Source organism: Tubulanus polymorphus, chromosome 5, assembly GCF_964204645.1.
Source record: "Tubulanus polymorphus chromosome 5, tnTubPoly1.2, whole genome shotgun sequence".
In the NCBI taxonomy this organism is placed as follows: Eukaryota; Metazoa; Nemertea; class Palaeonemertea; order Tubulaniformes; family Tubulanidae; genus Tubulanus; species Tubulanus polymorphus.
The window spans coordinates 5528944-5542635 of record NC_134029.1 but is presented as its reverse complement, the minus strand read 5'-3'; the positions used below and the strand labels follow the sequence as shown (position 1 = coordinate 5542635).

General features: G+C 38.9%; 1 protein-coding gene across 1 annotated transcript in view; it reads left to right on the top strand.

Moving 5' to 3' along the window:
• Positions 1-12950: 12950 nt before the first annotated feature.
• LOC141905473 (transient receptor potential-gamma protein-like) overlaps positions 12951-13692 on the top strand; it is a 28141-nt gene continuing 27399 nt past the window's right edge. The window contains exon 1 of the mRNA XM_074794339.1: positions 12951-13376. Coding sequence (XP_074650440.1) covers positions 12951-13376 — 426 coding nt within the window. The remainder of the gene's footprint in view (positions 13377-13692) is intronic.

Genomic DNA, 13692 nt, shown 5'->3' with positions numbered 1-13692 from the left:
TATTGAATTTTAGTATTTGTTGACCTGCGAGGATGCTGACTGAAATTCTCTTGATCGAAAAATCAATTATACAAATTAATTACGACAAACCCAACGTTCGACGGCTATTTTATCGTTCGCGTAGAATTGCATTCCGCTAGCACGAAGTGGATTTGTTTTATTCATAAAAGTGGGAATCTATATAGTTTGGTATATATAGGCGCGTTGATATTATTTCCTGAATACGCGAGAGTTGTTTAAATATTACTAAGCAGTTGCCACTATTTGATGTATTAAAAGCACTGTTTATTAATCGAACTATATTTCGCAACGACCAATCCATAAGTAATAGCTAAGTGTTGCTATTGTAATAACTATTACTATTAATTTGACTGTCATTTCACTTTACTCTCCATAGGTTTCATATGGTTTCACCTACTAAATTTGGTAATATGCGCATACATTTACAGGGTGTATTTGAGTGACCGATGTCGCTGCGTTATAACTAAAGGTGTCTTTTCAGAGAGCTATTTCATTTTTCAACGGCTTGGCAATAAAAGTCCGTTTTTTAACTTTGGATAGAATATCCATGAGATGCCTATAATTGGCCATCGGTAATGAAGCTAAATACGGTTATTAACACAATGCGAATATCAGCTAATCGATTCGTGCGCATGCGTTTAATTATACGGATTTCAAATCAATTAGATTAACAAAGTCATAGTTCTTATGCGATGACATCTGAATAAATTTGTCCAATTACGAATCGACATAATACAGAAGTTTAGTCGACGGTATTTAATTTACTGACATCCAGCTGTCCACAACAAGTACGCGAACCATCGAGGAAACAACTCGCTTACTGCAACGAGGATTTATCAAACAACCTTCAATTTAAATTAATATTCACTGCGGATACCAAACAAATTCACGGAACCGATTTTTTATTGGTTTTGATTAAAGATATATGCATTCTTGTATTACCGGGGGAATCTCCTGTACCACCAAGAGGGTGGTGGGTGTTGAATAGATTTCTTGCAGTTGCAAAGTTAAAATACTAAAAAGCTGGATGGAGGGGGTTGCCAATTTTTGTACCCCCGACCCGCTCTAGTAATGCCTGTTGATTATGGTTTTTATGAGCAAACAGCCAAAACAAGACCGATGCAAGATCACGGAAATATGTTTGAAATTGGGAAATGCCATAAACTGTTAAATTTACGGTTGGGCGCAGTAACGTCCGGTTAAGATGCAAAGTGTCAGTCACGCGCGCTGTAACATAAACACTGTTCCCCGAGTGCGAGAATCAAACGAGAACATTTGAATTTCATGATATGTGACACTCGTGACATTATCTTATTCATCCCGAGCGCTATATGCTCGGTTGCCTCCGAAATTATGATAGCATTGGGATAATCCAACGATCGTCAATATTCTCGCATTGCCGCGCCTGTGCGATAGGTGGCCGCTTGACAAACGATTGGCGTGTATACGTCCGCGCGGGCCGATGTGAAATGGCTAAAAATGGCATGGCCGCAGTAACAAAGCGTTTGTTAAGTGGTCATTATCGCCGAGTTAACTACCAACCAGGGCAATTAACAACCCCTATCTAACCATCTACGGTTACATGGATGCTTCATGTATATATATGTTCACGTGCTTGTAGCGGGCGATTTTAGAGCTTGTTTCGGAAATCGAGAAGCTCTTACGGTGCTGAGAACGGTCACCCAGAAATAGATACGGGTATAGATGTAACCGATAGAGATCTAGTTGCCCCTCATATATATAAATATAAATATATATATATATATATATATATATATATATATATATATATATATATATATATATATATATATATATATATATATATATATATATATATATATATATATATATATATATATATATATATATATTTTTTTTTTTTTTTTTTATAATGGATAATGATTCAACAGCAACAGAGCTGTCTGTATATCATGAACCTGATATTATAGCGTGGAATCAGGAGTGAGTCACTCAATAGATATATTTATCAATTAAACAAACTCAAATTATAAATTGTCCTATTTTGATCACGACGTTTTGGCTGTCACCTAATTGCCATTATCAAGTTGAAAGCAATAAGAAAAGGAGGCTAATTCTAAAAAATTATCATATGTTTATCCATATTCAAACAGTAAAAGCCAAGGCATCAAATTGAGGGATAAAAGCCAGTCATGTATCATTATCTTGACGCGAAAAAATGATTGTTCAGCTATACAAATGTTGTCTTAATCTCGGAGATGAATATTGGTATGGTTGGAATATCAAGTAAGCTGTCGTATAGAACTGTCGTGCATAAGAGTACCAATGGTTTGACAAAGAGGTGGAAAAATGGTGCGTGCTTTAACGGAAGATTATAGTCGAAAACGATCACCAGTAATCGGTCGTGTCTCCTAATCTATAAGTGGGGATTACACGACGTCCAAGTCGTTACCAAGGAACTAATCCACTACTTGTACGAAGAATACGAGATGGAATTTGTCTGTTAAACACACATTACCATCGTCATATACGAGCGGTAGTTATTGGTTCAGCCACCGAAACCGCAGTACGACGACGCATTGATCGTCGAACCGATCGAAATATAATCCTAGTTCTGATCGAGCGATCGCAAGAAAAAGGCCAAGACCGCGCGTAACCTCGTCAACGGACCACACTGATGGAAAATAGAATTTAAAAACTCTTCTAGCGAGTAGATTGATAAGAGATAAGAAATAATGAAATGCGCGTCAAATCAAATTGAGGGATAATAACGTTTCTGCCGAGATCATTCTAAGAATTTCAAACAAGCCGTTTATAAGATTTTGATAAGAACTCTATATAAATGGGTATGGGATAGATGTTGACGTTTAGAAAAAAACGGTTCTTTTGAATTCAATATATTTTATATATCTCATAATGCAGCCATCATTTTTGTACAAGGATGAATATTATATGATCGGTAAACCGACAAGAATGTTTCCGCGAATTGAAGCAAATCTAATACGGAAACCTTTGTAACTGATATGAATGAACAGAAACCTTTCAGATCTCACTGGAGCGATATATGCTCAGAGTAATAACGCGCATTGAGAGCCGTTAAGGTTGGCGTATTCGTAGTTATGTACATCTTCTGTGCCAAAGCGGCTCGATTCGTCCGCTTTCGGCCACACGCTGAAATGAAATGAATATTATATGCTACATTTTACGCGGATGCATTTTATGTACTTAAAGCAAAGATATTGAATCAAGTCTTCTGTAGATTGGACGCGTAAATTTTTACTGCAAGGCCGTCGCTTAATTAAAACTGAACTCGCCGCGAAACCGACGCTCTACAACTAGGTTTTATTTAGATTCAGTAAACCGTGGTTATTCCATCAATCGCGACGCATCACTTTGTATATGTGTGTAAGTAGATTAGCAAGCGAGCAAGTTCTGGAAACTGTGACTTCTTATTGAATTAACAACGGGACTAAATACAGCCACATATAATAAATACAGTATCAATAATTCTCATCCGACACAAAAGCGCTTTCATGATATTTCCAATAAAGACAGCAGAATATTCCGCTTATAATTCTGTCTGTAGTGCATCCCTGGACCCGATTCCGAGATTAATAGAACAGAAAACAAGTTTCTATTTTCAATACTTTTTTACAAGATAATCTAGTGGTTTTCCCCATTTTCTTTTGAAGTTGAAATTATCACCTTATGAGATAGCAAATGTCTAGGGAATCGGAATGCAGTTTTAATTTTCACTTTGTCAAGTTATTCAGGTTAACCAACGTTTAGGTAAATGCCCCCCCCTGGCGTTTTAGTTAATTTTCAATTATGAATATTTCTGGTAAAGTGTCAGTACTTAACGCGAAGTCAACTCAATTCTGGGTTATAGATGAAGCTGTGAAATGGAAAGCCTGCTTATTGCCGCCGTACTGCGCTCATTACGACCAATGGTACATGGCTTAATAAGTCGAAGGCATTTAGCAATACCAACTTGGACGCGATAAGCAAACACGGAATTCAAGTGATTTGTAAACAGAATCACTGAAATATTCAGTTATTCGACAAGTGCCAGTATTGTATCCGGTTTGATTTAATCAGGACAGCTTCCGATTTCTCATGATACGGGTAGACAGGATGCCACTTGTAGATGTCCACGCTACACGCATTTTCAATTAAGCTGCGCTGATCTATAATGATTTCGGTTTGACACGTTACTTACCACTAAAGCAAAGCAACATTGATTTGAATTGTGGACAACATTTTGAGGTATGACGAAGAAAATGGAAAACGAGCGCAGTTTTCGGCAAATCGAACAATTATTGATCTGTTTATTTCTCTAGTTTATCAGCCATCTTGAAAAAAATTGTGATTGTTTTGTAAATGCCAACATGGAAGGAATTTCTCTTATACGTTACAAGCACACTGCCAGACTGCCATCTTGAACGAGGAGTTTGCATGGTTTATGAAAAAGATTTTATTTGGATTCCCTGAAATATCAGCGTGCCAATCTGTCGAGTTTTCGCATTTAACATCCGCAAGGCATTACTATTCCGAAACAATTTTACCAGTCATACGCCTTAAAATTGAAAAATAATTAGGAGCTATGAAATACGAACGTTATGAATGGTTATTCAGAATAACTCGATAAATTCAATCTGGCGTTGGTCCTCATTAGCTGACTTGATTCTGAAACGTGGCTTGTTGTCATAAAGCCCCCAGGTCCCAATTAATTCAACCTGAATCGTTGGCTCGTTCGCAAAACACTCTCGTGCGTACTCTAGAAAACTTGTTCGCGGCCACTTATCAAAATTACCAGTGCGTTTGCTCGGTAAACAAGTATGATTATATGCCAGTGTGGGATTACCGAAAGCGCCCTTTGTCCCGTTGGGTCTGTGTTAGACGTATTCAATTATTTCGATGCCCGCAAAACAATCAAAAGATTGCTCGAATACATGTCTAACTGGATGAGATGAGTTGAACACCAGAATAGGAAAACGAAATTAACCTTCGTCGATCGAACTGATCATTGCGGCGCGCTTATCTGATAGTGTTCTGATCTGTGGACGCTTTCGTTTTCACCTGGACGTCGGTGATTACCTTAACCTCGATGATAAACTTGATGTAAATACTGTCTCCGAGATTCGTCTCTTGACGATATCGTATGTCGACGGTGTGATTGTTGATTCAATGTCTCCATACGACACGGAAGAACGGGGCATATATAACAGCAGAAGCTTGTTTTTTTTAATCTTAAAATAGGGATTGTGCCTGTTATTTATTTGGTTGGTAAATTTCGTTTGATTTTTTGATTGAGTGTCCCTCACAGACCCACCACACCTGCCGGGAGCGAAACAGGGGGTTTGATTTTGAAATCGGAAATCGAAGTACAGATATAGTCGTGTGATCGGCGGTCGAGTTTACAAAAGTATTTTGTTTAAATCGAAGTACATAATTGGGAAATTCGGTTCCGGTTCATTCAAACAATCTTTCATTCAGCCTGAACCAGTAAACGACTGATTGGGTTGAATTTTCTTGGCTGCCTAATTTAATACATCGAAATCTATATTACAAGGTTGAGGACCATTTTGTCCATTTTCAATTTTTTTTGGTCGTTTTCTACGTGTAAATAATCCGATAGTTTATTATAGTTTTTTCTCGGGTAGATGTTGATGTAGAAGTCCTCTAAGTTGATTGTCCCGCGTTTTGACTAGATAGAAAGGAAGCACATTTCGAAACGCAAATTTTCCAGATGAGAGTATCCGGTCCTGGGGTATCCGAAGTGTAGTTGTACGACATCGACGGTGCAGCTCCGATGAGGATGGGTTTCTCCGTCAAGGGGTGCGCAGTTGATACTTCACATCCGGTGCTGAGTTTGCCTTAAAATAAAAGTTGTACACAGGGAGCAGTTTTGTGTTTCTAATATACAGTGCATAGTTAGGTGGATATCGAGTAGTCCTCATCGGCAAACTCTTCGCAAGACTTCAGAATTTTCTTTTGACGCCGTATTTTCCATTCGATGTTCGCATTCTTAGTTCGATCGTTTCTTTTGTGGAACAGCGCAGATCAAATTACCAGGGGAATGAAATTACCGAAGCGGTCCTAGACGAGGAATTATCTTCAGTATACACTTCGAATTGACATCGCACTATTACGGAGCCTTACTCGCTTTGACCTGGGTTAACTTGATGCAATCTTTCCAACCTCTAATTGCACGTCGAGATTATTCGAGAAAGCGAGAAATGACGATCAGAGACAACGTTGTATATTTATGTTCATAAATCTTGCACAATTTGACTCGCTTAGTCTTGAAACCGGACGCTGTCGTCCGAGTCTTGCCGGTCAATCAGGTTTAAGTCATTTCGGTGCATCGAAATTATATGAAAATTATAGAAAAAACTATGTTTATAACCGCCTTTGATCTATATTCTGGCTAGAAAATTGCATCGAACTGATCTCGTATCCTAGCCTTCCCCTGTCACCATCTTCTATAATAGTGTTCATCAGGTTGTATAATCATTTATTGAACAGCGAAGAGTCCATGGCATGATGTAGGCGAAGACGTCGATCCGCGCGTAATGGCAACCGTTTAGCGAGTTAATTATCAGAATTGTCGTCCATTCAAGAGGTAGTCACTGCTATCTTTAGCCTTGGGTCATTCGCAGGTCTACTCGTAATCAATAATTGCGATACCTGTCACTAAAAGATATCGTTATCTTCATCAAAGCTAATTATCGATAATCTACAACAAGTAAAACCTATTAGGGCGAAGGGTAAGTTTCCCGATTGTGGCAGTTTCAATCGTATAGTATCGCGTGAGGTTGTGTTCGAGTTTAGTTTTTAGGCGGACTATTCTTCGATTCACCTTGGTATCACTAGTCATGTCTGGCGTCGCGATAAAAATGGCCAATTGCAGCTACTAGACGATGAACTTGGCAAGATAATATAATATGTCAAAGATTTATCAAAAGATAGTTTCTTGTGGGCGTTGGTATTGGTAATGCTAACGCTGGACATGGAAAAATGCGCTAATATTGCGCTGCGATTCATTCTTTTTCGGTTCCTGCAAAAGGCTACCTTTGCGTCCATAGTTCAATCAGTGGATATGCCATAGGCGCTTAAAAAGAAAAAGAAGTTACGCGAATGAAGGCTCTAACAGAAACTTCAGAATAAATATGTCTAAATGTAGTGGATTAAATGTTGTTTTTGCCATAAGTTAATATTTGAAATGCGAATCTAATTAATTCTAAAAGCCTTCTGTCATACCTTATTGGCCTCTTACCTTGCTGTTCAGTGGAAAGCTTAATGTATTTCAAGTAGTGAACAATGATCTTTAGATATGATGTATATAATTTCTGGTGTGATTATGGTGACTGGCTGGTGATTTAGGGTATAACTGCGTGGTCTTTATCATGAACGGGTGAATTGATTGAAATACATGATCGAGGAATTCTTGCTCTGAACGCTTTCGATGTTCTGATATGCAAAGTATAAGAGCTTAACGTTCAGAAATAACTAATACTCTCCGGCCACGAATTAGATTTTATCATGGACTCTAAATCGAAGATGCTTAAACGATAACTATTTCAATTACGTTCAGTGGTAAAGTATATAGATGATCGAGCATTTTTTGTCACTGACAATATTTCCCTTTGCATTTCATGATTAAAACACCTCTTTTTACCATGGACACTATTCGTTTTAGAGTCCATAGACTGATTAGCCGAGTGTGCCTTCGGGATTATAAACACTTACAAAATGAAAATGGTTTTGGGATTATGCTCGTATATGAGCAATCTGTTATCACTTCTGAGAAAAAAATAACAGACACTCAGCATTTAACAGAACAAAAAAAAGAAAGATATAAACTGATTTGTAATGTATCCGCTAGGCAAAGTGAAGTGTGATGCGTTGTGGACTTTCCGATACCATGGTTACTTCAGTCTGTAGCAGACTTGAAAAATAAGATGACTTGGCGGGTACTTCGTCAGTGCTTGTGTTTACTTCATGTCGTTTTCGTGAAGGCTAGTAGCAATAACACAACCGTTCGCAAACTGTAGCCAGATCCGGAATTACTCGTATAGACGAATATTCCACCGCGAACACTTCATGATCCGATGCGAACTGTTGAAAGTGTGGTCGGAATTTGGTCGATTTTTCGACGACGGCTGTAAGCGCAATGGCGACGTGGCAGGCGATTTCTACATTGATTCGCATCCACTCGGAAGAACTTCGATCGCGACCGTTTATCTGATTACTAATCCGGTTTGTAAGTTTAATTAGCGAATCAATTAAACCTACTTGAACTCGAAGGCGCTGCGAGCTTAAACTAATAGTAAGCAGTAGATTTATCTTCAGTTCATGCGTTGAACATGTTCCATCTGGAATCGATTCATAAACGGAAAGATTTGGCCGTGAAATACCCGAATTGACCAATGTCAACTACTGACGTCAAAGTTATCATTCGATTAACGATGTCACCAAATAGTCGGTTTACGCAGAATTATTTGGCGTGGTATAGAAGAGTACTGAGGCTTGTCACACGACTGTTTGCATCTAATTATGGGCGGTAGCTATTTCGTTATTGTTCGGTATCCATATTGACGAAATGCACGTGGATAACCAACGCCCAAATCAATTGTACACGTCGTTTGAGATTGAGTGAAATGAACTTCAGAATTTTGAGCCGGCGGTCGATCGGTCAATATGTGGCGGACGTACAGGCTTACGAAAACGCGTAACCAAAAAACAATTGTTTCTTCTTTCGTTTTCTCTCTTTTTTCGGCCAAGCCAATACGTTTCACACATTAAGGCACCGTGATTTAGGCCTATCTTACAGACCCACTCTTACCCTAGCCTTGTCTTCTAACCTGTTCAACGTCCAGTCTAAATCACTGCATTACCAGTGCACCACTATTAAGGGCCATGCACGGATTTTTCCCTTTCTTAAGCTGTTCAAATTATCTGAACACGTTTGCAAAGATTTCAATACAAAATTTATTGATAAATACGAAATCTAATCCAATAGTGAAGCGAAACGTTAACAACAAAATGGCGAATAGAACTGTGTTTTATTGTTTGGTGGAGGTCGTTTATCGAGAAAGTCGATACGGTCCTGTTATAAATGGATATCTAACGAGTAGTGACCATGGCATTGGACACTGATTGGGTGGACGTGTTGTAGAGAGGAATTTCGCTTGTAAATAGCGGTCTGAGTTAATTTCCGCAGGTTTTAGATGTTATCGAACATCTGTCGCGAGCCAAGCTTCAGATATGTGACCGACAGGAGATTAACGAACAGTCGTAACTTTAAATCGACACTGCGGCCATGTTTGCTATCCGCCTATTACAACAACACCCTTCGACAATTCCGCCATCTAAAAAATTTTCATCCCCGAAACTTACAATTTACTTCGATATAAACAAAAATTCTGCAAATTTCACCCATCACCCAACTATATCTGTACTTCGATTTCCGATTTCAAAATCAAACCTCCTGTTTCGCTCCCGGTAGGTGTGGTGGCTTTGTAAGGGACACCAAATCAAATAAAATCTACCAGTCAAGTAAGTAAGAGGGACAACACCTATTTCAAGATCGAAGATTTCACTTATCATTCAGAGCGAGTTCCTCGATTTACGTAAAACATTGTCGTTAAAGTTTGCGCATTCAATTCCAGTTCTTAATTCTTCGGATAGAATTTTCTACACTCGTCGCATTTGAAAAAAAAAATCGATTCTTATATTACGGCTTTTATTCGTTGCCGTCTGATTATCCAGGAAAGGGCTACGATTGGCCCGTGATCGCTATATGTCTAAATCACACTTCGCGCCGCGTTGTGTCGTCGAACAGAAAATTAGCTCTTGAATCACGAACCGAAGAACCCCCAGAATAGCGATTTTTGGCTCCCCGGGGAACTCGTTTACGATCGGGGTTAAAGACCATAATCTGCTGCCATTGGTTTGTCGATCAATGGAAGGTGATCAATCAACATCGAATGCGCTGGAACTTTCTATGATTTGGTGTAACTTATTCCGGCCCTTTTATGCCTTGAAATACCACCAAGGAAACTGTATAAACAAATCCGCTGCGGAAAATGTCATTTCTAGAAATGTGCTGATCCCAGTTACGCAGTAATATTCAAAATTAGTCCATATTCATTCATCTCGACTCCATTACCCAATAACTGTAGCGCAGGCTTTATAGTGACTAAAAAAAGAAAAACGAAAGGATCTGAATTATCTGACAAATTGGACACGATTACAAAGTTGTAAGTTATTGATGGATTTGTATAAAGATTTTAAATATTTGAATAAGAACTTATTCTTAGACGGTGCAGAGTTGAAACGTAGCCTAACTATTCCAGGCATAGGACTACGCGATGGCTTGAATTAGAATCAAGAGTATTCAGAGTCAGGAACTTGCGAGTGAATGCTGAATGCGTTTATGGCAAATTAGCGCATAAACGCGTAAACGTGAAGCTGAATAAGAATAACATATGCTTTTTAGGAAACGCAGAATTTACGTACGGTTTCAATTAATTAGATCCACGTCTCGTGTTTGATTGTCATTTAACTCACTGACACGTTTAATACGATAAGAAAATTTACGAGATTTTCATATCAGCGAAATGTCAGCTGCCATCAAGTCCCTTCGCTCTACGACGTTGTCGAATCGTCGGCAAATGCAGTATAGCATGTTGTAATCAGCCAGGACGAAGCAGGATTTATTTTTCAAAGACATCAGCTCGTATATAGACATCGAACAAAAAATGACAGATTATATGACAGATTGGGCTTGAATTAGTCGGAAATACAAGATCATCAAAATCTCTTTGACATCTGAATAGGAACAACTTCGATGATAAGCCGACGGAAGATTTGAGGCAGTGACAAACAACCGCGAAGATTATGTATGAAAAATGAAAATAGATAATCCAATACTAAAAAACCGATGGTCGTATTAAGTAAAGAACGCCGAGGACGCTTTCATCTCCATTGTCTCATCCGAAATATCAAAAGTTATTCGCATCAACCAACTGATTGCCACTTAGGGTCCATCTGATGTTTCTTTTTCCCCTATATGAGATGGAAATATCCATGAATAAACATAAGCCACAACACTGGCGAATGATGATCAGTCCAGGAATGAATCATTGATAAGGTCTTGTCTCATGTAGTTGACCAGGTCTGATCAAGGTGACAATACACACGGACATCTTCATCAAACACATTATTACCATTTTAAACCATTTTTGGATCGTGGCAACTGAGTATGGTCGCTGATTCGGGCCGTAATTAAAGAAAACTATCAGATTCAATGTCTACCAATCTTTATGTGCATAGCACGAAAATTAGTGGTGTTTGGGTTTCACATTTTCTTCTAGGGTTATGGCCCGAATCAAGCAAATAGTTGTAAAGAACCTCTCGAAATAGTGCTAATCGTTCGGTTATATTTTTCATTCTTGCATATTTTTGTATTCTTTCAATGATTGCATATTTTCATTCGATGCATTTGTGTCCATAACTAATATGTCGCTTCAATTTGCTATGATTTTCTAGTGATAGTTTTTCAAATGAGATAAATCTGTCAGGCTACACCGCGTTGAAGCTAGTGAAGTTTTGTTTGTATTCAATTCCCCAGCTCTTTCTAGCGCACCTGGTTTTTTCCCGATATCAGAAAGTACGCGCATGTTTTCGTTTGAAATCAAATGTAGGATTGGTCGAATCGTCTGTTGTGTTGTGGTGTAGAGCGCTAGTTTCTGAAGTCAATATCACGAGAACGGCTGATACAGAAATAGGAGTATAAATGGAAAATGCCATCGGCACTTCGCCGCTGTCGACTCCTCGATCGGTAGCGATTCGAGAAAAGACGCGAGGATATGATAATATTTTTGTTTATTGCTCTACCTTGAAATATCTGTTGCGTGCTGTAAGCAAAAGCAAAGCGTTCGTGATTTTTTTCCATACTTCCATCTATTTGCTAACTGTGTACAAGAGAAAAAGGTTTCTCTTATAGAGCACTACTATCAAGAGCCACATTAACCACCTGTGCGGTATGCTTACATTTCAATCCACCTGAAATTCGAAACTTCAATTAGAGTTTTGCCGTAATTTCTTTGGTTTGAAGCTTCCAAGCAATGTTGGACATACGCGCCGATTATTAAGATGTTGATCGTTCGGATCGTGTGCCACGGTTTTGATATCAGCATCAGGAGACTAAGGACACGGGGGTTGACATTCGATGTTTGAAATTTACCAATAGAAAATTTAACAATAACTTTATTTTGATGGCGGAGTATATTTTTGGCCTGAATCTCAGACAACGTCAAGTCGACCGTCTACTGAATCAAATACCCTATCCTGGCCAATCGGAGTAATGATCTGGGTCTTTTCAGTTCGTGAATTCAAGATTTTACTTATTCTAAAAATGAAGCTATTGATATTACTGAAACCGAACTTAACTGTAGTAATTCTTTATCATAATATTCCTGGCCGTTATTCGTCGAGTAACATAAGTGTTTCATTGAAAATGGTAATCGTGAGTTAGAGCATCACCGTCGAACCAAGTAAGGAAACAATCTAGTCGGGGGTTGATCGATACGGATCTGATCTTCACGCCAAATTTCCGGTGGGGCGTGCTCCTCTCCACCGGAGCCAAACAAACCGCAACCACAATCTCTCGATGAAACAACATTGTAGTGCAAAACATTTAATTCCTCATCACACCACCGTATGCGCAAATAGTGCCGTGGGGTACTCCATTCGCTGGTGTTTCCCTAGGGTTTGTATAGTTTGATTACCATGGTAACTGGACAGCTATCATGATTTTATGAACTAGAAATTAGTGACTACCTAGCAAAATAACCGGTAAATACACGTACGCTTTGAGTTTCACCGTACTGAGATATGATGATCTGTTTTTTTTCTACTTTCAGAGCTGAGCAGCCAATATGGACAAGGTGTATAAGGAGTACAAAAAACAAATGAATCCGGAGAAGTTGATGCAGGAGCTGGGCATCGAGCTCAATGAAGGCTCCGATACTCTGGGGATGGGTGTCATCCGTAAAGAGATTGACCTCACTAATGAAGAGAGACAATACCTCCTGGCCGTGGAGAGAGGTGATATGGCCAGGGCGAGGAACTTTCTCGATGAGGCTCAAATCTATTTTAACATAAACATCAACTGCGTTGACCCGCTTGGTCGGACGGCGCTGCACATTGCCATCGAAAATGAGAACATTGAAATGATCGAGGTGTTGCTTAGTTACAACGTGGAATTAGCGGATGCATTGTTGCACGCCATTAACGAGGAAAATGTCGAAGCCGTAGAGTTGCTATTAAGTCACCAATCTCAACGTAAAGGGAAAGACTTGTCGGTAAGTTAAATCAGAAGACGCTTGAAAATATCTGTTCAATGAACGTTAAGTTATACTTCTTCACTCACATAAACTTTTCTATCTGTCTTTTAAAAGTCATTAATAATCTGCTCGAAATATGTGTTCACTGATAATCTCCTAAGCAATGACTTGAAGCGTCAAAGTATTATCTATCTAAGTTTTCCCATTTTCAGCATTTGCTTCTAGATTTGTTTCTCAACAGTCACAATGAGGCTATTGGTACTTGTACCACTCGATGTGTTTCCAGGCAATTTGCGTTTTGCGTCGGTGACTTCCGGAGGCTTCCCATTTTTCA